General features: G+C 41.4%; 2 protein-coding genes across 2 annotated transcripts in view; one reads left to right on the plus strand and one right to left on the minus strand.

Annotated features, from left to right (window-relative positions):
* Positions 1 to 1825: 1825 nt before the first annotated feature.
* Positions 1826 to 24662, plus strand: LOC129100758 (sarcoplasmic/endoplasmic reticulum calcium ATPase 2-like). Its single transcript, XM_054610218.1, has 20 exons — positions 1826 to 2422; positions 3791 to 3808; positions 3901 to 3983; positions 7150 to 7254; positions 8248 to 8386; positions 15369 to 15449; positions 15870 to 15955; positions 16137 to 16601; positions 18332 to 18420; positions 18589 to 18691; positions 19298 to 19429; positions 19538 to 19657; positions 19758 to 19976; positions 20098 to 20433; positions 20620 to 20840; positions 21273 to 21475; positions 21570 to 21655; positions 21749 to 21882; positions 21999 to 22116; positions 22923 to 24662. The coding sequence occupies exons 1-20, from the start codon at positions 2305 to 2307 to the stop codon at positions 23190 to 23192; spliced, it is 3126 nt and encodes a 1041-aa protein (XP_054466193.1). The 5' UTR covers positions 1826 to 2304; the 3' UTR covers positions 23193 to 24662.
* Positions 24663 to 25950: 1288 nt separating this feature from the next.
* Positions 25951 to 27329, minus strand: part of anapc7 (anaphase promoting complex subunit 7) — a 5636-nt gene continuing 4257 nt past the window's right edge. Inside the window, exons 10-11 of the mRNA XM_054611045.1 lie at positions 27161 to 27311; positions 25951 to 27050 (exon numbers count right to left, since the gene is read on the minus strand). Coding sequence (XP_054467020.1) covers positions 26861 to 27050; positions 27161 to 27311 — 341 coding nt within the window. The 3' untranslated portion in view covers positions 25951 to 26860. The remainder of the gene's footprint in view (positions 27051 to 27160; positions 27312 to 27329) is intronic.

The following is a 27329-nucleotide window of genomic DNA, read 5'->3' on the forward strand; positions in this document are numbered from 1 at the left end:
CTTTTTTCGCTTCTAGTGGAACTTGAATGCTGCCCCACATTGCACATTTGAATGATCTATAGCCTGCTAAAAGTAATTCAGTAAGACACGGACAACATGTCTGCGTCTACACTATGTAATGTGTGTCTTTTCTAAAATAAAACTGTGTTTATTGTCATTTTACAGAACTTTTAAACCCCTATACACATCTATGTACATTAAAACAAGGAATAAGAACAACACTAATGTAAAACCTAAATATATAATAAATTGGTAAATAAAATAAAGTGGGAGTGGAAGATACAAATAAAAAAGATAAAATAAAATAAATAGCAAAATAAATATATTATGTGTGTTATTTTTTCTTTTTCAAACTGTGTTTATGTCATTTTACAGAACTTTTTAACCCCAACACACATCTATGTACAGACGTTAAAACAAGGAATAACAATACCATTAATATAAAACCTAAATATTTAATAAATTGGTGAATAAAATAAAGTGGGAGGCAAAAAAAAGAATAAACAGCTAAATAAATATATTCTTATGTGTGTCTTTTTTTAAATGTGTTTAATGTCATTTTACAGAACTTTTAAACCCCTACACACATCTAGGTACAGACATTAAAACAAGGAATAAACAACACTAATGTAAACCCTATATATATATATATATATATATATATATATATATATATATATATATATATATATATATATATATGTGTGTGTGTGTAATAAATTGGTATATAAAATAAAGTGGGAGTGGAAGATACAAATAAAAAAGATAAAATAAAATAAACAGCAAAATAAATATATTCTTATGTGTGTCTTTTTTTAAAACTGTGTTTAATGTCATTTTACAGAACTTTTAAACCCCAACACATATCTATGTACAGACATTAAAACAAGGAATAAAAACAACACTAATGTAAACCCTATATATATATATATATATATATATATAATAAATTGGTATATAAAATTAAGTGGGAGTGGAAGATACAAATAAAAAAGATAAAATAAAATAAATAGCAAAATAAATATATTCTTATGTGTGTCTTTTTTTAAACTGTGTTTAATGTCATTTTACAGAACTTTTAAACCCCAACACACATCTATGTACAGACATTAAAACAAGGAATAAAAACAACACTAATGTAAACCATATATATATATATATATATATATATATATATATATATATATAAATTGGTAATAAAAAAGATAAAATAAAATAAATAGCAAAATAAATATATTCTTATGTGTGTCTTTTTTTAAAACTGTGTTTAATGTCATTTTACAGAACTTTTAAACCCCTACACACATCTAGGATATAAAACAAGGAATAAAAACAACATAATGTAAACCATATAATATATATAATAAATTGGTAATAATAAATAAATTGATATAAATTAAGTGGGAAATAAATAAAAAAAAGATAAATATAAAAATGTGCCTTTTTTTTTTTAACTGTGTTTAATGTCATTTTACAGAACTTTTAAACCCCTACACACATCTAGGACAACAAGGAATAACAACAACACTAATGTAAACCCTATATATATATATAATAAATTGGTATATCAAATTAAGTGGGAGATTCAGATAAAAAAAGATAAAAGAAAATAAATAGATATTTTAATGTCGGTCTTTTAATAAAAAAAAATCGGTATGTTACATCACCAACTCTTAAAACACTACAATGAACTCCTTAACTTCCTGGTTTTGAATGGGATCTCATGTGGGAAACACGGATATGTATTCCGGCCCTTTCCTTTTTTTCTTTTTTTTTTTATCTCGTGTTCGCCTTCCTGTTTTTTTTTTCATGTCTCTCTGGGTTTTGAACGCAGCTGACACCGCTCGTCCAATGATATCGGTCCACATGCAGCGCAGGGAAGAGGGGCAGCAGTGAGGCAGTGAGGCAGCGAGGCTCTTTGATAAAGACAGACCGTCAGCGGAGACACACGCACAGACAGAGACAGACACAGAGAGACAGAGAGCTGCGTACGCGGAAAGACACGGTGAAACACGGAGGGACCCCGGACACCGCGTGAATGCAGCACCTACGACACGAGACACGGCCGCTCACACGGAGATAAGAGAGGGACGCTGAGAGAAACCTGCACCCCACACAGGGAAGAGGAGTCCGGCTCACCAAAAGCACATTTGTCAGCGTGAGGAGAATCATAAGTGCGCAGAGAGAGAGAGAGAGGGGGGGAGGACACGTGAGACCGCGGTGCATAGAGAACCATCCTAATTGATTAATAAAAGTATTAATTAAAAACATTTAGAGAGGTAGGAGGGGTGTTTGTGTTGAGCCATGGAGAACTCTCACACGAAGAGTGTGGAGGAAGTTTACACTCATTTCTGCGTCAACGAGAGCACAGGACTCTCCCTGGAGGAGGTGAAACGACTGAGGGAGAAATGGGGCCTGAACGGTATGAATATCTTTTTTTTTTATTTTATTTTTTTTAACACTTAAAACACACCTGCTGTAAATGAGAAACTGTTTAAAAAAAAAAAAGAAAAATTAAAAAAAAAAATGTCTTGTCATTGCAACATGGCCAGTGTGAGTACTGGATCCAGGATATAGGGTAAAAGTCTCCAACATTACCGGCTCCCGTGAAGTGACGTCATCACCTGTGACCTCGAGGGTTTTCCCAAATATATCCTTCAAATTAAGCATTGCTTATTAGGATATTGTGATTATTGTTGAACACGTGCTCATTTCATTACATTTACATTTACATTACATTACAGTCATTTAGCAGACTTACAATAAGTGTATTCAACATAGGTGTTCAAGAGAACTACTAGTCACCAGAAGTCATAAGTGCATCTCCTTTCTTAAACAAGCATCTAAGAGCATAAACCAGAGCAAAAGTATAGTGCAGAAGCAAATTAATACGAATACAATAAGTGCAACAAACTAATACGAATACAATAAGTGCAACAAACTAATACGAATACAATAAGTGCAACAACTAAAACGAATACAACAAGTGTACCAAACTAATACGAATACAATGAGTGCTAAGCGGAAGGCTCAGGGTAGTACTTCTTGAAGGCGTTTGTGTAGCATGGTGGTAATCCTGTTCACTGTGATAACATTGTTTTAACATGGTTGTAAAATGAATATGGTGACATTGTTGAATACAGTAATCTTTTTGCAACATCAGCCCATTTGTCTAGAGAAATCCGGCCACGGGATCATTGTAGTAACGTTATCCCTCAACCTAATCTCCCTTGTTCCAGGATTAAACAGCTGTTTTTATATTAAGATCACTTGGGAGGTCATGGAGGGTATACCCCCCCCCCCCCCCTTTAAATCACTTTGACCTTTACATTGATTGGAGTTTGCCTATTTTTTTCCCCTCCTATTGTGTAATAAAGATTAAGGGATTAGACTATGCCACTGTTAGAAGTGTAAACCTGATAGAGGAATATAGAAATCTTGCAAAGAAACATTTGATATTGCTTATTATTTAATTAACATCTTGTTTAACACTCAAAAGGATCCCTGATGCAAAATCTGCGGTGTTGTAGAGTATGTTTGATGAATAAATCGTCAAAATGTTAAGTGAAACTGGAAACATTATGGTTAGAGTTCAGCGCCAGGTGTCTACGGTCTGAGATTTAGCTCTTCAAGTTAGCACTCTTGTTTTAGGAATTCGTTCCCCATCATGAAAAAGTCAATATTTCTTTATTTTAAAAAGTATGTATGCACAACTTACCCTCTTTTTCTTTTCTTTCTGGTCGGTTTCCTGTGCGGTTCCTTGGATTGACTCGCATCTCTCCACACACAGAGTTACCAGCGGAGGAAGGTAAGCACTGCTGTCACCGACTATTGTTCCTGTCATTTTATGATAAGAAACGTTTCTATGATGGATTATAATTTTAACTCTCTTTTCTGCAGGAAAATCCTTGTGGGAGCTTGTCCTTGAGCAATTTGAAGATTTACTTGTTCGTATTCTTCTGCTGGCCGCATGTATATCTTTTGTAAGTATTTCACTACATATCTTGCACTTTTTGATTATATGCAGGCTTTTTCAGGGTGTTGCGTTGAGTTATTTTTTAAATCCCACTCTTGTTCCTGTCTGCTACTCCACAACCTGTAGAGAGAGAATCTAAAAAGCTAAGTGAGTCTCAGGACAAGTCAACGCTTCCTACAAATTAGCTTTCCCATTGCCACCTCGAGTGTTTATGTGAAGTCAAAATTGTAGATGGCATTATTATTAAGCCCTGTGTTTTGAATGGCAGAGGAGAGATTTATGCATGGCATAGTGCTGAAGTGTGAACGTCTTCAGTTTGTTTAACCCCGGCTGGGATTACACTTGCATATTAGAACGCCAAACAGCTGAGGATGCTAGCGACCCATCTGAGGAATGGTGACAACAGCAGTAGCAGCATTGAGTTGCTATCACCATGTGCCAAGTAAGACATTTGAGTCGTCAAGCATGGCTGCTGCGTAATGACTTACCCCGGTCTCCCTCGGGCCTCTGACTTTGAGTGCTGGACAGATAAATGTTTAATAGTGGCTATAAAGAAATGGCATCATCAGCACGTGTTCACGCCCATTTTTTAAAGCTAAATCAAAAGTACAATTCCACGTAGTAGTATCACTTTTTATTGTTCTGATGTCATGTGGAAAGACGAGGCTTCATGTACAACCAGGTATTTCCTCTTGCAGTGTTTGTTTCAGCAAATTAAATCGAAAGGCACAAGCTTTTATCGTAAAACTTAACCAGCAAATCTATTTTAATTATTCTTTTCTGTGAAGGATTGGGAACGCAAAGTCATCTTTGTATTGACATGCATGATTCATTTCTGCAACATTACATTTTTCCAATTCGCCAGCACAGTAGATTAACGGATGGCTGAAATACATTTCAATAAGTGAATGTATGTGTGCGTGTGAGCTGGTATGTAGCATGCAGAGTCCAGTCAGGTGATACAGAGGTGTCAGTGGCTGCTGTCTGACAAGGCAACAGAGCACCACTCAAGACCAAATTTGGGCCCTCACCCCTCACTGGGAGGGCTCTTATCAGACAAACGCACACACCACCCTCAGCATTGAATTAATCCCTCCGATACTTTCATGTGTATCCAGTTTGAAAGCTAATTAAGATCACAGCTGTTGGCTAACTGTTGAAGTTGTTGTATGTTCTGTTCATGATTCAGTTTGGTGTTGAGGCCACAGTTGAGGACTTGATTCTTTTTTTTTTTTAATGCATTCTTTTATAAGACGCTATACATGGCATCTTAGCATATTGTTAGCATACATATTAGAGTTGAAACAAGAAGTTGATTGACAAAAAAAAGAATTGTCATCAACTATTTTGATGATTCATTCATTGTTTAACCCCCATCAAGCGGAAATATGAATCAGTTTCTTGTTTCATCTTCTAATGTGAGATTTGCTGCGTTTGTCTGGTTTGTGTTATTGTACAGCGTCAACCTCCAAGTTTAAAAAGTGAGATCAGTGTGGAAGTGACTTAAACTTGCATTCTTTCTCCTCTGGTTGTAAAAAAATAAATAAATATTGAAAATTGAATAGAAGTCTGAGAAAATGACCCTAATTCTCAGGTGATTTATTACCTTATTAAACATTTTAAACATGAGTTATTGTCCTTAATCACTAGTTTCAAGTCTTCTTCAATATAGCATGATGTTCATTTAGTAATTCAGTCCCATTTAGTGACATGGATGATAAAGGAGGGTATGCTGTAGAGTGTTGCTTCCTGGTGATTGACAGGTGGCTACCACAGCAATGTTCGTGTTTAAAAAAAAAACGAAACAAAAAAAAGATGGCGACTGCCAAAATGACAAACTAGAGGCTTTAGACCTGTAGACAACAAACCAATGGGTGACGTCACACCGTCCACTTCTTGTATACAGTCAGTGGTTATTGTAAACTGATTAACTGTCGGTTAGTAAACTAATTGGTCATTTATGTCTTGGCTGACAAAGATTCCTGAAGTCCATTAGTCTTTTTTATTAATGTTTTTTTTTTCATGCTGAATGACCTATTTCCAAGAAACTCATGAGCAAATCTTTGTTGAACACAAGATTCAAAATTGGAGCCAATGTGTGATTCTTTGTGGTAAGACAGACAAAATCGTAAACGTGGTAGTCGACATAGGATTTCTTTGGTTGGGGGCCACCGCATAAATGATTATTTGTAAATGATCTATCTTGTAATTATATATTTATAATATACATTTTGCTTGGGGTAAGTCTGAGTAATGTAAATCTCTTGGCGGTGGATGACATACAGTCGAGCACTATTGAGCGCTGTCCTTCTGTATTAAACTGCTATTAAGAGTTAAGCTTGTCGTTTGAGTTATGCCATTTAATGTCTTTGGCATCTTCCACAGCCAGAAACTTAGGTCTTACTGAGGTTGATTTCTTTATTACATTATGGGATATTATGTGACACACAGAGACATTTAAGGGCAGTTTTCTCAGGAACATCAAGCTAAATGAGACTCCAGGTTAGAATATTGTTTTGAATATTCTGGCAGTAAGATGTTCTTGTATATTGGATAGATGTCCAACTGTGTTAATCAGAGTTACTACAGTCTTCTTGATGGCTGGCATGTTTGCATCTTTTAATCAAATACCTATTAAGAAGTTTGCATTCCAGTTCAAAAGGGGCTGAGCAGTATTGGCAGTTAAAAACTATAAATAATTGAATTTAAACTTTGAATAGAATAAATGCACTGCTAGTAGACTAAAGTTCAGAAAATAAGGTTCTTGTATTTTCAATTTTTCGCTTGATCACAGGAAAGTATGATATAAAGTGTTCTATGATGCAGTTCCATGATATTTTTTTCTTAGTTTTATATAACGATTTGTGTGGGATGCTCCTCAGCTATTAACAATCTCTGTCTTTGATGTCAATGTTCTGGCTACTGACAAAAAGCTAAACCCTCACACTATTGGAAAGGAACGCTGCCGTCACAATCTGAGAGATAATAACCTGTGAAATTAATTTAATTCAAACAATTATTTTGTGATGTCTCCATCTATCAGAGAGCGGATTCTTCAGTATTTCATCTCCTATGAACAATGTTGTCCCTTTCTGTAATCGTTGTCTAATACTCGTTCTGTGAAATGTGTTTTTTCTTTATAAATAATGACGTGTTTCTTAAACTGTTTTCAGGTCCTGGCCTGGTTCGAGGAGGGAGAGGAGACTATCACAGCCTTTGTGGAGCCTTTCGTCATTTTGCTTATTCTTATAGCCAATGCCATCGTCGGCGTGTGGCAGGTGAGACACTTTCAGGATCCGGGGAGGTCACATCTTCTTTGTATCTGGGGAACAGGTCTAATATTTTAGTTTAGGTGTCCAGATCTAATGCATTTTGTTCAAGTGAATCACATTTCATTATGCAGCAGAATGATGACTTAACTGTAAGATAGTTGTTCATGTTACTTCTAAATGGATTGAAACTTAACTTTATTGATTTCGCCAATACAAAGACACATAAAAATAACATTTCAATTTAATGACCATGCATTTAAACACATGCAATTAATTTATGAATGCATAGCTTAAAGTTAGTATTGTATTGAAAGCTTGACAATGCGAACCCTTACAGGGTGCTGTAGAAAAAGAAATCACATTTGGAGGCTTTACCAACATGGAAAGAGAACTACTGATATTAACTACACCAATCTATATCCAATTTAATTCAGTACCACAGCCTTCTAATAGACATCCTCCCTTCACCCAGCTGATCCTGCATCCAATGAAATCTAATCCAATGCAACACTATCTGAACTGCAGCGTCCAAAATGCTGTTCTTACAGAGAGACTTTTGTATTTGGATTACATAAGATGTAACAGGTGAACCTAATACACTTGGCATATGGGTGTAGAATGTTCTAGACGCTTAGATCAAGTGAATACTGCACTGAAAGTTGCTTCAATAAGGCTTCCTATTGAAACGGAAAAGTCAGTTGTCATCAACAGTTTTTCTGTTTGCCTGGCTTTTTTATTTATTTAAACAATGTGCGTTTTAAACAATGTGTGGGCAACAGAGGCAAAAAACGTTTAATGTTCCCATTTTCATACCCTTAACAACCCAAAAGTCTCCAACCAAAACCTGATTACAATAAACATCCAACATATAAAAACCAGAGCCTCCTCAAAGGGAAATCCTCTTGTACCATGTAGTCCAGCAGAGCCAAGGACATGCATGTCTTATTTAAGAGAAACTCAGAAATCTTTGGCACTGAATCTCCTTCCCCTCCTCAACAGGAACGTAATGCCGAGGACGCCATTGAGGCACTAAAGGAGTACGAGCCTGAGATGGGCAAAGTGTACCGGCAGGACAGGAAAACCGTGCAGAGGATCAAGGCCAGAGACATCGTGCCTGGTGACATCGTGGAGGTTGCCGGTAGGTTGAGCCGCTCTTGACCTTGTGCATATTTAAACGCACACTGCTTCGTTGCTGTATTGTCATTGTATACGATTGTATATGTTGCATAGACTAGAGCATCAGATATCCAGCCAGGAGACTATTTCACATGAACCTTAAAAGTGACAGGAAATTCACTTTTCTTTTCTATCCTCTGCAACTTTCACACGTTTTCTGCAACGTTTCCCAGTGAAAGAGACTCCTCCCCCCCCATGCTGCTTTTTCAAGATTAAAGAAAAGATGTGGTGTTTTAATATGATGCTGCTGCCTGGCTCTGCCTCGGGTAAAGCCTACTGTGGACAGATCGAATCAGTCCACGAATGGTCACGGATCACATTTAGCACAAGCTGTCGTTGAACCCCTCCCCATCCCCATGTGCCACTGCAGAGGTGACTCACCCTGAAAGAGTGGTGTATTTTGAGATGCTCTTATTAACCTATTGTCTCAAAGGGCTGGGCACATGTGCTACCAAGGCCCACTTTAATCTGTGTGTTATCACGCACACATTTTGAGCTCACTCTAGTAACACGGTCCTGTGCATCCTCACAGCTCGTCCCACCGCAACAGTTTCATTCCATGCAGCATGTGAACTAAGCGCTGGAGGGTTTCATGCTGCTGTGTTTCAGTCGGCGTATTTCAGCAGCAGCAATCCTCAGGAAGTAGAGCTTTGATTTCTAACAGTGCTGTTTCCCCCCCCTGCGGCACACACACACACGCACACGGATGTATATTACAATTCTGCAGAGGGATGATCAGACGGATGTGTTGAGGAATGCTGATGTCCTTAAAGCGCCAGTCTTATCTTGATACTCCGTTTAACCCAAAGCTTTCCGAGCATAGTGGTAGGTTTTTATTTTTAGCCGTTATAGGCCGATCAGATTGTGGTATGCTTTATTTATAGAGGCAGTGACAGTCGTGAAGATGACAGGTGCACCCCACCCGTCCTGCTGTGGGGAGCATTGTTACAGTGGGTGACGTGGGACAGTGTTCAGCAGGACTCCTGGGTAACCTTGACAAGGGCAAATGGAGGATTTATAATCTGGTTTAGGGTTGACTGTGCTAATCATGCCATTTTTAAAATGTGAAGCAGAGTGTAGAAAGCTTAGTTATTTGGCTGAGGTTTAAAGAGAGATTTGTGAGTCAGATGCACTCCCTCTAGAATATAAGAGACCTATTTATTTAAACACTCTCGATGAAGGAAACCAGAGGCTTTGTTGTCAGCAGCTTGAGGCTTTCTCCAAAAATGCAGCCCAGCAGGCAGCAAAACTGGATGTTTTATCCTGCAGTCAGAAACAAATGCTCATCAGCTCACCTTACCTCCCAAATCCTCCGTATATATTTTACAAAAGGTTCCTGTATTATGTTTTGCTGAAGCTCCGAAGTGACCCCTGCCATGCAGAGGAGGAGCGTGATGACGCAGATGCTGGCTGGATGTCTTCTTGACCGAGGTAGAGGACACGGAGACGAAGCCTCTGTGGCTGCCGCAGGCTGCAGCCAATCTGTGCCGCTCTCTGTCGGGGTGCTGCTGTGGGTTTTAAACGCTGCCTCCTACCTGCAACCTCATCGCTCAGTCAGTCGACACGCGCTGCACTGAAATGAGTTTAATGTTGCGGATGTAACGTTTTGTGGAATGCATTTCTTCATCTTTTCTCTAAACTACATTATTTTATGCTTGGTTTCATATCTGTAGTTTAGTTGTTTTCAAACACCGTGCTGGTCTCCCCTGTCCAGTCCGCTCTCCTGCTCCGTCCTCTGACTGCCCTTGTCGGTTGATGAAAGACTTGTTCACATCAGTGTATGGCTCGACCAAATGATGACGCGGTTCATACATGAGAAACTAACCCCTGAATTATATCACTTGCATGCAGATGATGTGATTTTGCCTGAATAGCTTAGATTCTGAAATCATCCAATACATCAGCAGTGTTGATGAACCTGTTTTCTTTTATAATCTAGATTTAAGATAATCCTTTATTTGTCCCACAATGGGGAAATTTGCATTTGTAGTTATTTGGGGATGCTAAATAAAGTGCCAGCAGCTAAGATCTGATAAAGGATTACCACGTCCCACTTCACCAACGTTAGCTGACGGTAACATGTGGAGTTCACTTGCTCCTTCCTGTGGATTTAACTCCTCTTTATAACACTGCACACACTGTAAGCTGCCAGTTTACAGTTTGGTGTGGAGGGCTTGCAGATTTGGACGTTGGCCTTTTCCCAGAGCAAGCAGAACTCCGTGGGTTTGTTCTCTGCTGCCTGTGAGGTTGTGGAGTCTGATAGACGGGGGGGGGGGCTCATGTGGGCAGCAGTATGGGGGGAGGATCTTTCATCTGCTCCCATTGTGCCTGAGAGAGCTGACCTTATAGGGAAGCGCTTCGCCGATAACCCGCCCACCCCCAGCATGCTCAATGCACAGCGACCCTGCCCATCAGCGCCCAGCACCCTCCACTGAGATTCCAGACACCATGGATAGTGATGTGACATTTAATGTGGTCTGGCAAGCATCCATTGTCACAGAGGGACGTTTTTGGCAAATGTTCCTGACTTGTCAGCGAGACTGAAAAGAAACGGTCTCATCTTGCCGACCAGGAAGGCTGGCTGTAGAAACCTAAATAAAACTTAATTTGTAGTGAATTTCTGCAGAATTGAGAAACGGAGGTTTTTATTAAAAGCCAAACCCTCAAACCAAGGAAATCAGCAGGAGCAGAACTTAGTTGGAGAGAAGAATTCATGAAAGGTTCTGCATAAACTATACGTGTTCACACATTGACCAAAACTTTTGGTGTTATCGGTATATGGATCTGAAGTATCGCCTTTTGCACCAGTAATTTCTCCATTTGTTAAAGCGGCTTTCTAGTCTCTTTAAAGATTGTATTAACCATAAGTCATACTGTACTGACTGCTGGGAATCCAGGCTATGCTGTTTGGTTAAAGACGGCATAGTGAGAGGTCAGACTTAAACCCCGGGAAATCTTTAATGAGGGGCGACGACTGACAGTGTTGACCTTAAGACACGAAGAGAATGTACGCTTGTGACCTGTTGTTAACGGGGAACATGATCTATACTTAAACTGATCACTGTTTTCACATTAACATTTTAGTGTCTTTCATGGCTGCAAGGCCAAGTTGTTTTGTTTGATGTTTACATTACATTCTGTCTGCTAATACATTTGCTGCTCTCTCAGTACTTTTAAAGTAATAGTGTAGCAGTTGATCTTGATATAGATTTAAATTTAGATTTGTGGCCATAGATTTATTTTTGACACACTTAATGTACGTGTCATTTCTGCCAGGCCTCCATAAAACCACGATTGTTTTTGATAAGAGGGGAGCACTTGAATGTTCCCAGGACTGGGATAAGTTTTGTCACTATGGCAACAGAAACAGATGCATGCTATGTGGCGGCCGGGCCTGCTGCTGCTTAAGATTTCTAACAAACGACCAAAGTAGAGCAGCGATAACAGGGAGACAGTGCAGAGATGACGCTTACGTAACGGAGATCATAGGTGAGGGTCAACTCCAAAGTCACCTGACACGTGCTGACACGTTTTTTTTTTTTTTTGAATCCGTGACAACGTAATGACAGGAGGAATATTTGTCTCTTACCGGGGCCACTGCTAATTAAACATTACTTTGCTCTTGTTTGCTGATAATATAGTGCAAGTCACTCTTGATGTTTGCAAAGTGCAAACAGAGAGCAAAAAGACCCTCCCTTGAATGTTATTTTTTTTTCTTTTTTTCTCTGTAGTGTCCACCTATACATGCACACCAAAATGCACCTGTCATACAGTATAGAAAGTGTAAGACACCCCCCCATGTAAACAATACATTTGCACAAACAAGTTCATCAGTTTTATTTCCTTGCGGTGCATTTCCTTCTACTGATTGTGCTGAGTCATGGTAACACAGTCTCTCTGGTGCACCTGACTGCCAAAGGTTAGAAAGGAAAATCTTCTTTGAGCAGCTAAAGAGTGAAACGATAGTATTGTAGACTGCTTTTTTGATAACATATCCAGCTGGATAAAGTATTTGCATAATTGAACACATGTAAATGTGGCGGGTGAGTTAATCAGTAAGAGCTGTGTTGGAAAGCTGCAGGACACTTCACTTGTTGACGGTTCTGAAATGGCCCACTCAACAAGACAGGAGGTCAGCCTTTTGTTCAGCTGCCATCAGCACATGTGGCCTCCTGGTCGGCCCCGGAGAGACGGTTGGCCCGGCAGAACCACTCGCAGTCCCCTAACACATGGCAGAGGCAGGTGCCAGTCAAAGCAAACCGCTTCGGTCCGGTCACTGCCTCACCCGCTGTTGAAAGGTCTATTTAAAAAGGCACCTCGAGGAGTCACATTGGGTGCAATGGATCAACACCAAGTCTGAGCTTTTGTCACTCAAATGTGTGGACTCCATGACCTGTTGGCAAGCACAAAGGTGAATATGCGTTCATGCCTGAGGAGGTACTTGGACTGCAACCAAGTAGGATGTTGACACAAAATGACAGATGATATACACACACTTCATCAGAGCAGGTCTGCAGTTTAACACAGCCTCGGTACAATTCCAGAGTTTCACCATGGGACCGTCCCAACAGTCACTGGTTTCTTTCAAGGATAAATAATTGTCATATACACAGGGTTCCACAACGAAATGCAGTTGTAGTACCTTCACTACTCTCCCCAAGAATTAATCCAATCCCCACAATTACTTCTCAGATGTTGATGAGTGTATTCTGACAAATTTAGATACATTTTTTAATGAAATTCATGGGAACTACCGGCTGCAGCATTGACTAGCACCATTGATAGAAGCCTGTCATCCTATACATGTGTCTTGGCTCAGCAGTCTCTAAGAAGTTGTCAGTATATTTTAAATAACGATGACTTGGCACAGGAAGTGTTGCACAACCATCTAATTGTAGAGCTTTTTGGCTACTAAGGCAAAACATTTCATGTTTTGTTGGTAATCCCTTTAATCTCCACCATATCTCTTAAGAAAGTTAAGTGCGGCTATGAAATGGTTTTCTCTATTTAACCATGCAGCGGGGTGGTTAATCTATACCATCAGGAAGTCAACTGCAGTCTTAGTTTGTATGTTGAACTCGGCTCATGGGAACATCTATGAGCCCGGCTGCGTGACCTTCTCAGAAATGAAGCTTCCATCGTTCCAGGTTCAGATGGTTTAAAGATGCACTTTAGTCCTTCTCAGAAAAGCTGTCCGTCTTCTTGACCGGCCAACGCCTGCTGACGGATCAGAGTTCCTGGCTCCGCTGTCAGGATATCCAATCAGTTGACGATCATCCAGCTTCAGCTGCCGTTATTTAGCCACACTTAAACGTGATCAGCACATTGGGGAACACGCTGAAATGCTGCTTCCATTTTTGGCCGCATGCATTGTGGTCCCATTGCTATGTGCCCCTCCCTTCCCTAAAGGTCGATGGGGATTTTGGATTACGTAAACGTGTCTCCCTCAAATTGTTAATCTGGATTTTGATGCATTTCATCAAATCTCTTAATTTTGCAACAGTTTTGATTTTCACTTCAAACTTTGTCTTTGTATTGTATACCTGTCTTATATTTTAGCTTGTTTTTATTTTCTATTCTAGTAGCTCTTACATTGCTGTTTGATTGTATTTGCATGTATATTTATAACGTGTTTCTTTTGCACGTTGTCTTTTTGATGTTTCCAATCGGTCAGAACACATTTGGAGTTGGGCCGCATATAGAGATTAACTGATTCGACTTTTCCCATCCCGATACCTGGGCTTTGGGTATCGGCCGATACTGCAGACAGATCTTTTACCAGTGTTTAATTAGCTGGATGCCTCACTGTGTGGAAGTGAATGTGATCATTCTTTTATGTGTAAGGAAACATCAGGCTTGACTTAAACATTGCTTTCAAAACTTTGTAGAACAAAATATAACAAATGAATACATAGATATGACTCTTTATGTTTTTTTTTTTTTTTTTTTACAATAATGGCATCGTTGAAGGATCGCCTACTGAACTGACTTCCTCTTTGTGGGCGGAATTACATCCCATTTGAGATATATTACGAGTGCGTCAAACATTTTGGCCAATGGTGTTTGCCTGCGACACTCAGATGCATTGACCAAGTCTGTATTGTTCTGCTTTCTTCTTTTAATGTGCATGTGGTGAAGCCTTTGTATGCCTTGTGTGAACTGAAGCACTTGGAGATGTCCACGTGTGATCGGCTCACCCGAGACGCATGTTAATTCCGGGTCTGAACAGGGCCGTAGATATTTTGGCAGGCTTGTGTGGGTTCCTGGTTTCTGACTATATAAGAGTCTTTTGTAACCATCTGACATCATATTTTTTTTTTTAACTAAGTAGGCCTATATGTAGACTACGCCGACAGAACTGTGCCGTAACCTGAATCATTTCCCCAGTTTTACATTGCCTTTATGTACTATTAGGAAGCTGAACTGGGTCACCGCAATTCCAATGTGCCCAAATTGGCCTTTTCCTTTGAGACGGGCCTTTTATGGCTCACAGGTCCTTCATTTCCTCCTCTTTCTTTGGCTCTCCTTCTCGTTCCCTGCAGCGATGGCAACGCTGCTTGGTGGCACAGCAACATCCCTGTAATGAGCATCCGTTTAGATTACGCTAATGCTGAGTTACTGGCTGCAGAAAATAGAAAACAACTCATCTGTTGAATCTTCATTCAGCCTCTACATACACACACACACACACACACACACACACACACACACACACACACACACACACACACACACACACACACTGTGCCATTACAGTAGGGTATGGGTGCTAGTGGAGGGCTGCTAATAGGTTGTAAATAAACATTGAGCCATCATATATGATACCATGACAATATAACATGAGCCTTCAGTTGCAGATTCAATTTCAAATCCTTGTAAATATGTTTCTTCCTGCTCATGCTCCTCATGCTTTTGCATTTTTGTTTGTGTCCGTTTGGTTATAGTTGGAGACAAGGTGCCTGCTGACATCCGTATCTGTTCAATCAAATCAACAACTCTGAGGGTGGACCAGTCCATTCTGACCGGTAAGACATGATTACCGTAAAGAATGTTCACGCTTTCATACAAAGTCTTGAATAATACTTTATACTTTATCAGTGAATTTGTTTGATCTGTTTATTTATGTTAGTTATGTTTAAGCTCTACACCGACACTCCCTTTATTTTTAAATATAAGCGCCTCATCCAAGGTAAATGATCTTTCCTCCACTTGTGTTTTGAAGAGCGTGAATAAAATCATTTCAGCTGGCTGCAGAATGAGCCCAGAGGTGTATCATGACATTGTTTTCCAATTAACATGTTTGCTTCTGGATTTAAATATTCATGATCATGTAAAAGATGGAGAGGCAGCATGAATGAGCTTTCTGTAGAGATAATTGGCTCTGCTTTGTTTCTAAAATAATCTGCATAGACCAATGCAAACTGACCTTTCTGTTGTCTTTGTAGGTGAATCCGTCTCGGTGATCAAACACACGGACCCTGTGCCCGACCCCCGTGCTGTCAATCAGGACAAGAAGAACATGCTCTTCTCCGTAAGCTCAACTCTCCATAAATTATCACACATCCTGTTGATGTTCTTCGACTTCTTGTTTGTTTAGTTTCTGTTAACTTCCTGGAGAGAAAAGAAAAAAACCTGCTCGTGCTGTTACGTCAAGATGTGTGAGATGTTATCAGACGTGCTTGGGCAAACAAGTGAAGTACTTGTTATTTCAGGGTACTAACATCGCAGCGGGGAAGGCCATAGGAGTGGTCGTGGCCTCTGGCATTAACACTGAGATCGGTAAGATCCGCGACGAGATGGCGGCCACCGAGCAGGAGAGGACGCCGCTGCAGCAGAAGCTGGATGAGTTCGGCGAGCAGCTGTCCAAGGTCATCTCCCTCATCTGCATCGCCGTGTGGATCATCAACATCGGCCACTTCAACGACCCCGTCCACGGGGGCTCCTGGATCCGCGGGGCCGTCTACTACTTCAAGATCGCCGTGGCGCTGGCCGTGGCCGCCATCCCTGAGGGTCTTCCCGCCGTCATCACCACTTGCCTGGCCCTGGGCACCCGCCGCATGGCCAAGAAGAACGCCATCGTCCGCAGCCTGCCGTCCGTGGAGACCCTGGGCTGCACCTCTGTCATCTGCTCTGACAAGACGGGAACCCTGACCACCAACCAGATGTCCGTCTGCAGAGTGAGCCCCCCACACACACACACACACACACACACACACACACACACACACACACACACACACACACACGCACTTACACACACAGTTTATTCAGTTCAGTGCTTTGTCGTCTTTGTTGGTTGCCAGGTGTTTTGAATAAGGTGACAGCAGTTAGAGGAGCTGTGACTGCAAAAGTCACTTCCAACACATTTGTCAGCTAAAATGCTAATAAACTCAGTGGTGCAAACACAGAGAGGAAAGTGTTCCTTGTGATCAGGTATCCGGGCTATTATACAAGAAGGAAACAAACTGTCTGCCGCTCCTCTAATCTACATTGAGCCGGTGGATGACTTGCAGTGCTGCTGTTGCATAACTGACCTTGCGTCACCAAGCTGAAAAGCAGCCAGCCTTTAGTTCCTTTCTCTCTCTCTCTCTCTCTCTCTCTCTCTCTCTCTCTCTCTCTCTGTATCTGTGAGTGGCACCCCAGCACTACTTGGCCCCACATGAAGACATTTCAGTATTTATTGAAGTTTAGTCGGCTTTTGTTGGCTGTTCAGTGATTCTTCAGAACTTTTGGCACAGCCTGAATTAGACTTTGGCGTAAATTTACAGTTTTTATTAAACTGTGTTTAGGCCCTTTGTATTGTTTGGGCCTCATGTTGTACTGGCCATAATTGAATAGCTTTTGTTATTGTGCAATTACTGCAGGTTTCAGTGATGTACAGTGATCAGGGTTCGCACGGTCATGGGGAAACCTGGGAAAGTAATTGGATTTGAGCATGGCTATTTCCAGGCCTGGAGAAGTTTTGGAAAGTCATAGAAATTAGCTTCACATAGCAATTAGCTCCACATAGCCTACCTGTGTAGTGGTTCAGTTGAGATCGAAAATCTATGCTGCTTAAACAAAACTTTATTGTTCTGCAGATCAGTTAAGTTCCCAGACAGCCATAGCTGGTCATTCATTTTAGGTAACACATACTGTGGTTGATTTTGACACAGATTTTTATTCTTATTTTACTGTGTATAAACAGACGTTTCAGGGAATATTGGCATGAAAATATTCCTCAAGGTCATGGAAATGTTTTGGCAAAAGCATGTATGAACGAGTGATCAACAAAGAGCGATACACTAGCCAGAAAAGCATGCTGGTTTGCGTACTGCAAAATGTTCCGTGATGCAGTAGGCTACCTGGCATGCTGCATTTGACATGCTTGTATTGGGACATACAATATATTTTTTTCTGACATACGTAGTAGTATGTTAGTAAGGGTATTGGATCGCTAAGGCTTTGCCCATTGGTCAAAACATAAGATTCTGACTGCAATCTGATTGTCAACGGCAATGTTATGATATAACCGGTCCCTGACTAGCTGTTAGCGCGTGTGTGCGTGGTTGAAAGCATCATGCAGGAGGAGGCCTGGCACTGCGTCTTCTTCCTTGTGGCCACAGCGTCTCTCTTTACTCGCTCCCTGGCGCTGTTTACTTTAAGGAGAGAAACTAAACACCCTTTTCTCACAGTAGGCAGTGGGCCACCTAGCCTGGCCCTCACAGAGGTCCTTTCCGTCACACTGCAGGCTAATCTACTGTCTAAAGACAGATCTCACTCCTCAGGTCCGCCTGGGATTTCTGCGGTTTCTGCTGCCACCTGCTGCGTCAGTAAAGAAACTGTCAGTCGACACAAACGCTGGCTTAATTAGATGGAGTCTATTTGGAAAAACTCATATTTGCTTTTGTCCCACCTGCTTCTCCAGATGTTCGTTGTCAACAAAACCGATGGGGACAGCTGTGCTCTGTCAGAGTTCACCATCACAGGTTCTACCTACGCACCTGAGGGAGAAGTGTGAGTACTTTACAGCTGACTCATAACAAAAACATCTAGGTGAAGGCTGAAAACCTCATTGATTGACTTAAGTTGTAGGTTAAAGGGAGATAATATAAAAAAATATTGAATGTTCTTATTGTTATATGAACTGTAATGCACAAGTTAATACTTTTTAATTACCCTCAGGTACCAGGATGGTAAACAAGTTAAAACCTCCCAGTATGATGCCCTGGTTGAACTGGCTACCATCTGTGCCCTGTGCAACGACTCCTCTCTGGACTTCAACGAGGTATGAACCATGTCTGCGTCGTACTTTACATGTCAGACATGTTCGAGAGTGTAATATTGTCCAGTATGATTCTTTTTTAAGGACTAAAAAGACAGTAACTCAAACTCAGCGCTCCAGTAAAGACTGGATTAGTCTGAAGTGCAGGTGTTACATTCAAAGAGTGCAGGCTGCCTCAAGGAAGTGGCATGTAAAGGATTTATTCTGAAAGATATGTTTTTAACATGTATATCTCTTTCACCTGTTGCTAGCATGCAATTCGTTAGCTTAGCTCAACCATCCCACAAATAATTACCCATGAATTTGCCATTTGGCATATAGAAAGAAAACCTCTAGTAATATTTTCAGGTGTGAAAATCACATTCACCCACCTGAAGATAGACATGCATTTAGAGGCATTTTTGTAGTATAATTTGTAGCGCATCATTTACAGATGTTCTGTTCAAAAACATATTAGTAAACGGTCCGGGTTTTTTGGGACGTTGATGCGTTTCATTGTTTTATTTCTTTATCTCCGGTTTGAGTAAAATGAGCTCTACGTGCAAACTTAAAATCTATCCACAGGTGTGCAAGGAACAAATATTAACTTGAATGTTTCTGATGCATCAGGTGAAGGGTGTGTACGAGAAGGTCGGCGAGGCCACAGAGACCGCGCTGACCTGTCTGGTGGAGAAGATGAACGTTTTCGACACCGAAGTTCACAACCTGTCCAAGATCGACCGAGCAAACGCCTGCAACTCTGTGAGTGACGGCAGCTCCCTCACCTGCACATGCTGCAGATTTCCACAGCTCCAACTCAGCAGGTTTTTCTCACTCCTTCTGTCCTTTTTCTTTTTTTTGCCTGAGCAGGTGATCAAGCAGCTGATGAAGAAGGAGTTCACCCTGGAGTTCTCCAGAGACAGGAAGTCCATGTCTGTCTACTGCACCCCCAACAAGTCTCGCTCCTCCATCGGCAAGATGTTTGTCAAGGTAAACTAAAAGAAACGTGTGCAAAAAAACCTTTCGATGGTTTTGCTTTTGAAGTCTTCTTTCACGTTGTTAATATTTTATTCTTCTGCTCCACCAACAGGGGGCCCCGGAGGGAGTTATTGAAAGATGCACTCATGTCAGAGTTGGTAACAACAAAGTTCCCCTCACCAAGAGTATCAGGGAAAAGATAATGTCTGTGATCCGTGAGTACGGGACAGGTCGGGACACCCTGAGGTGTCTGGCTCTGGCCACACGAGACAACCCGCCCAAGATAGCGGACATGGTACTGACAGAAACTGTCAAATTCTCGGACTACGAGGTGAGTTGCGTTTATCTAACTCTTAGTTCAGTTGTTTGGATGTTTAAATTGACTTAGCCGTATTTAGTGTCTGCTTTTCCGTACCAAACACTCAGTCTCGTCTTTGTCTCTCTGCGTCCAGTCCGACCTGACCTTCGTGGGCTGCGTCGGCATGCTGGACCCTCCCAGGCTGGAGGTGGCTGCCTCCATCAAGCTGTGCCGCCAGGCCGGCATCCGCGTCATCATGATCACCGGAGACAACAAGGGCACCGCTGTGGCTATCTGCCGCCGCATCGGCATCCTGGGCGAGGACGACGACGTCGACACCATGGCCTACACCGGACGAGAGTTTGACGAGCTATCGTCATCCGCCCAGCGCGATGCCGTGACGCACGCTCGCTGTTTCGCCCGCGTCGAGCCGTCCCACAAGTCCAAGATTGTTGAGATCCTGCAGGGATTCGATGAGATCACTGCGATGGTATGAAGTCTGAAATGTTTCGTTTCGCATTTTATTTGATGCAATCTGGGTTTACAAGTGTTTTTGTTTCTTTATTTACGTTGTGAATTTGGTCTTAATTACATCTGTAGTTGACATTAAAAAGAGACACTTGGGCATCTTGTCTTTGTTGGCCTCCTCTGTAACAAACAAAATATTTCTCCACAGACGGGCGATGGCGTGAACGATGCCCCTGCCTTGAAGAAGGCAGAGATTGGCATCGCCATGGGCTCTGGCACTGCCGTGGCCAAGTCAGCCTCTGAGATGGTCCTCGCCGACGACAACTTCTCCTCCATCGTGGCCGCCGTGGAAGAAGGCCGAGCTATTTACAACAACATGAAGCAGTTCATCAGATACCTCATCTCCTCCAACGTCGGGGAGGTCGTCTGGTGAGTCCTCAGGAGCAGATTTTGTTTATTTTTGCTCTTACCATTTAAAATAAGATAATCCTTTATTAGTGCCACAGCGGGGAAATTTTCAGGATTACAGCAGCAGAGTGCAAACAAGAGACATGCATAAAAAAACAAGATCAAAACAAGTATTATAAATAATTAATAACACAGTAAGAATAATAAATAAGTAAAAAACTTTAAATATCCACAATAACTAAAATTTTATATAAGCAGACAGAATAATTTTAGTGTTGCACAAGGAAAATAGCTCAGTATTTAAGGAGCTGCTGTAACAGGCTGCCACTGGTGCGGCGCCATCTTTAGCCCTTTATAACAGATTGATCGGATTATTCGTATCTAACATGCTGAAGTTCAGACTAACTCAACTTAGTCAGTAAAGTTGCTAACTGGATTTATTTCTCCCGACAGCATCTTCCTCACGGCGGCGCTGGGCTTCCCCGAGGCTCTGATCCCAGTCCAGCTGCTCTGGGTCAACCTGGTCACCGACGGCCTGCCTGCCACCGCCCTGGGCTTCAACCCCCCAGACCTGGACATCATGGAGAAGCCTCCTCGTAACGCCAAGGAGCCCCTCATCTCTGGCTGGCTCTTCTTCAGATACCTGGCCATCGGGTGTAAGTTGATAATGTTGACAATCAGAAGAATGTTTAGTTCCCCCTCATTCAGTTTAGTAATTTGTGTATGATGATGTTTGGTCTTTGCTCTCAGGCTATGTGGGTGCTGCCACAGTTGGAGCTGCTGCCTGGTGGTTTACAGTCTCTGAAGATGGACCTCAGGTCACTCTGTACCAGCTGGTGAGTCTACCTGATCTAAATGCTCCTCCTTCAGCTCCCCTCTGCTCTCTTCTCCTCCCCCTCACTCCCCTCTCTCCCTCTTCCTCCCTGCAGAGCCACTTCCTCCAGTGCGCCCCAGACAACCCAGACTTTGACGGCCTTGACTGCCACGTGTTTGAGTCCCCCTACCCCATGACCATGGCCCTGTCTGTGCTCGTCACCATTGAGATGTGCAATGCTCTCAACAGGTAAAGGAGTTTCTCTCAAAAGGATTGACACTTTCATCTAAGGGTACTGTGCACTCCGAGAAGGAAGGAAGGAAGGAGAACTGTTTAAACTAATGTGTGTCTTCTCTTCTGTCCAGTCTGTCGGAGAACCAGTCTCTCCTGCGGATGCCTCCCTGGGAGAACATTTGGCTCCTGGGGGCCATCTGCCTCTCCATGTCCCTCCACTTCCTCATCCTCTATGTGGAACCTCTGCCTGTGAGTTTTACAAAAGCCAGTTGATTCAATGATGACTTGGTGGCGCTGTCATTTAATAAAACAAAAGTCAGGAATGAGCTAGCTTCTAGATCGTCCAGTCAGCCACTGCAGGACACTACTGTCTGTAAGGCTTCATTACAGACATGCAATGGAAGCTGATAGATTTAGATAGTTTGCCTTTTATTATAAAGGTCACAGTAGGGAAATTGTGAGAGAGAACAACAAATGTTCCTGAGAGTCTTGGAGGAATAGTTTAACATTTTGGAAAACACACTTTGCTTTATTGGCAAGAGATGAGGATAATGACGCCGCTCTCTCATCTGGCCGTTATGTATGAAGCTGTGGCAAACTGCTGTCCCGGCTTTGTCAAACGGTAACAAAATCCACCTACCGGCACATCTAAAGCTCATTATTTATAAGCTGGTGCTGTGATTTCCTGGAAAATGTCATCACTGTGAGGTTGCCAGGCAACCAGCAAAAAAGTTACTGGTCCAGCAAAAAAAACATTCCTTTTTTAAGCTTTGATTTTTATTTTATTTTTTTGCATTAGAATAAACAAACGAGATAAAACATGTAAATGAGTTAACCTAAAAGGTTCTGAAGGTGGATTTCGAGCCAGGCTAGCTGTTTGTATTCATTATGCTAAGCTAACAGTCTTCTGGCTGTAGCTTCTATTCCTTCAAGCACAAGGATACCATATGCCTACACCCCCCCTCCTTATGGTACTTATGTACTGTTGAATGTAATGTGTTTTTTTCCTGTAAAAAGCAGCCGTAATGTAACACGATGTATGTTGTCTCTCCCAGGTCATCTTCCAGATCACCCCTCTGGATATGACCCAGTGGATGATGGTGCTGAAGATCTCCCTGCCCGTCATCCTGCTGGACGAGCTGCTTAAGTTTGTGGCCAGGAACTACTTGGACTTTGGTAATCCGCTGGAGAAGCCGGCCAGCAAAGGCTGCTCCCTGTCTGCATGTACCGAGGGCATCTCCTGGCCCTTCGTGGCCGTCTCCCTGCCCCTGGTGCTGTGGATCTACAGCACCGACACTAACGTGTCTGCCATGTTGTGGCCCTGACTGACTCCAGATCACTACCCTCCCTGTGCACCAGTGTGAAGTGGACATTAACACACACATCTAACACAGTTACATTAACACGGAACAACTTACAGTCGACACTTGCACTTGATCTGACAGACTGTCGGCTGTCAGATCTTTTGTATTTAGGACATTTTTTCACCGATTCATTTTTCTGGGCTGGGGGGGGGCGAGGCGTAAGTCATATTTTAATGACTTAGACCAACGTTATGACCATGTGTTTTACTTTACCATCACGCTTTTCTCTCTTTTGCTCTTGTTTTGAACAGTTGGGGGATGCCCACCGTGTCGGAGCTGTGTGTTGAGCTGTACAGAGAATTTACACTATTTTATGATAATTAATATTTTGTAATTTTTTGGGAGGGGCTGTGGGGACGAGTATGCTGGGTGTGAATGGATGTAATTATAAGGACCGTATAGTACCAATACTAATTTTTGGGGCAAAGACTTATTTATATATATATTTGCCCTGGCATGAATCTCTGTAGTCATTTTTTGAGCTCCATGCGTCGTCATTCGTTATTTTCTGCATTAGGCAGAGCACAGCTACCTCAATGCTGTTAATATGATTATTACTACACATTTGTCTTAACAACCATTTCGTAGATTATCAGTTGAAGTGTTGAGGTAAGCATCGTTTTGTTTTGCAGTAGACACTTAAGCCCTCACACATGTTAATGATTTTTTTTTTTTTTTTTTTTAATAATAATTTTCTTTTCTCGATCAGAGGGAAGCGAGGACAAAGATATGTTACCAGTTTGATCCAGAGCAATTTTTGATAAAGTGTTGTTAAATTTGTTTACTTGAAGAAAAAACACATTTGTCATGATTTTATTTTATAGGTTTTTGAGATTTCTGTCTCAACTTCCGGTCTTCATTTTGCATCTAAATTACAGTTATCTTTATAATGTATGTATAATGTGCACATACTGTACTTGAATATGTAAAAAGGCACCAAGAAGCTGTTAGTCTTATCAACTGAGAACAATATGGACGACCGATCATTGGAAGAGTCTGTATATCTGTACATACCACACAAAGTAGAATCTCTGTATAGATTATTTTGTTGTTGTTTGTTGTTGTTGTCAAAATGCTCCATACATTCATACTAGTTTACTCAAGCGTGGGCTCAGCCTTTCTGCATGCCTGCTCCAATAATACCAGGCCAGTGAGTGCTTTGAGGTTTTTTTTTAGCTTCACAGCTAACTGTTGTTTCTTCCAATGCCTTCCACCTGTTTACCTGCAGAGTGAGTACACCTTGACCTGCATGCTAACTAGCTCTCTCTCTCTCTCTCTCTCTCATCTTCTGTGTGGTTGAAGAAGCAGCTTTGCCGTCTGTCATTGCTCGTGTTCAAGACGGCAATGACAGCTCCTCATATTTGTGATAGGACTAGCAGCTTTTTATTTTATTTTATACTTTTTAAATGGTACAAACGGAGGAAAAATAAAGATGTTTGCATTTGTTTAGAAATGCCTTCAATGTCACCAAGTGCCAGGTACACAGTTAGAAATAGGAGCCTTTTGCATTTTGAGCTGGCACAATGTCACTGCTGTCGGTTAGTTTTTGACTTTCAGCAGCATGTTTCGGCAACTGGCAAAGACGCTGACATTTAAGTGCCCCGACACCATTACACAACATGGTGTTGTTGTTCTTTATTTATACATGTCTTTTCTTTTTTATTGCATTTGTCATTTGATCTAATCTGCTTGCCCATAGCATGGCCTTAATATATTTGCTCTTTTTATTAAAATACGTATTGATGGATTTAAATTATTTGCTGCTCAGATGGGTTTTTTTTTTAACTTTGGCTTGTGATTTTTATTTTGTGTCCACTGATTTGATTCCTGATTTTTGATTCTTCCTCTCTTCTTCTTCTTCTTTTCCTTTACAGCAAAGGCCGAGTAAGCCCACCTCTACTCTAAATCCCTTGCAGAATCTTTGGTTTTGTTTTGTGTTGTGCATGTGTGTTCAGGGCAGCACATCTTTCAAGAGCTGCATGTCAGTTTAAATAATATGAAGACAGAAGCTCATAAAGTTCATACATTCTTTTTTTTTTTTTTTAAGGATGGCCGTAAATAAATGTCTGATTAAAACTAGCCAATCCCACATCATCAGTCCTCCCATCCTCCTGCATGAAGAGCCTTAGATTGTGATACAATTCTCTTGCCATCTTTTTAGACAGATCTTAGTACCGTGTACAGTAAATTGTACAATATTCCATGGTGCATGTCCACTGAACCGGCCATCTGTTTTACCAAACTTATGTAATAGACAATGTATAGTATTGGTAAATAGAATAGACATTCGTCAGATAGTACAGATGTTAAATAAGCTAAAAAAAAAAAACGGTCCATCTTTCCTAAGGAAATACTTTTATGGAATATATAAAAACTAAACAGCCTTTTTCCTTTGCACTGAGATGTGCATCATGTTTGGAGCAGACGTTGCCAGGTCTGGGAAGGAGGATGTGCAGCAGTTATACGATGAGAACGGCAGGCAGTCCCTCCAATATTGGCAATTTTTTTTTTTTTTTTTTTGCCAAACTGCTGTACTGTATTTTACTGTACTGATTGTACACATCAACTTTGGTTTTAGGTAAATAAAACTGTCATACATAAAGTTTCCACACTGTTGGTCCTGGTGTCGTTGGGATTCATTTTAACAATATAACGAGTGTAATTAGCTCTGTATTTTCTTTAAGAGGAATACCACTCCATCCAGACAAAGCAAGTGTTTCATTATTTTATTATACACTTTAAAAATATGTACAAAACACTATAGACATTTATCTTGAAGTAGTTATGAAACACTTGAGTCAATCCTAGGGTTAGTTTCGACACAAAGGCAGACTCAACAGACAACACAAACCAAAATAATAAAGCCTGTACATTACATGACACATTCTTGGGACAAAATTCAAACGTAGATTATATATTTTGAAGAGTGGAATATGATACATAGTCATTTTTTTCCACAAACCTCCTGTCTGCTTGTCAGAGACCCAAGGTTGTTGCAAATTCACAACCTTTATTGTGATCTCCACCACACCTTCTCTGAAGAGACTCAAACCAAACACTCCTGTAACACGTGAAGGATAACTCCAGCATGAATCTCCCATCACACCAATTGCTCCTGTCTAAATTTCCCAGTCCTAACTGGAAACAGTCCTCCAGTATAGAGAACAACTCAACCCCAAATCCAATGCAGGTGTTTTTTTTTTTTAAATCTACAGAAACTCACTTTGTAACGTGTATATTTAACTTGAAGTTGTACATTGCATTACTTGGGACAACAGTGATACATTTATTCAGACTGCCGACAAAGCGGTTCTGAAGAAAAAGCCAAAATAGAGTCAGCGATATTACTTATTCTTTTAAATGTTGAGAAATCAAGGTGCTGAACAGCAGATTCATCTAGGGTTGAGGGTCTACTGCGGCTTTAAGGCTGAACTGGACGTCTGTACGGACGAGCAAAAGAGGCTCAATTAGCTCCACAGTGAAGTGAATAATAAGGCTGTCAGAATGTTGGGAAAATAGCATCAGCGTCCACGTTGTGCTGATTGACGACCTTCGATGGCTAAAGGCTTCCTCCAGGCTGCAGTGTGTGATAGCGAGGGACGTGACTGCGTATCCTTCAGCGGCCGAGGTCACTGCATACCAAACCACTGTTCCTGATCAGCCCACTGCGCCGCCTCGCTGTCACTGCCCTCCAGATCTCCGTCCTCTCCACTGCCCTCCATGTCGTCACCGTCCAGCTCCACCGTGGCGTCCGTGGGACTCTCCTCCTTCTCCATCTTCTGCATGCCTTCTAGAGACTTCTGGTCGTTGGGATCCAGGCTATGGAAAGAAAAAAATATAAATATAAACGCACAAACTAACTGAAAAGAGATACCCTTTTCTTGTGCTAGGATGGGAAATGTATGAAAAAAAAAGCTATCTGTGGTTACCTTAGCGCTATGCTGTACTGATCCATGGCTTCCTGGTAATCGTTGACAGCCACTAAGAAATCTCCCAGCATTCTGTGCAGGACACAGTCGCTCTGATTGGCCAGGGCGTTCCTGAGGAGAGCGATCCCTTCTTCATATTTCTGTTCCCGACCTTCACAAGAAAACAGGA

The sequence above is a fragment of the Anoplopoma fimbria genome, chromosome 13 (assembly GCF_027596085.1).
Source record: "Anoplopoma fimbria isolate UVic2021 breed Golden Eagle Sablefish chromosome 13, Afim_UVic_2022, whole genome shotgun sequence".
NCBI classification, from domain to species: Eukaryota; Metazoa; Chordata; class Actinopteri; order Perciformes; family Anoplopomatidae; genus Anoplopoma; species Anoplopoma fimbria.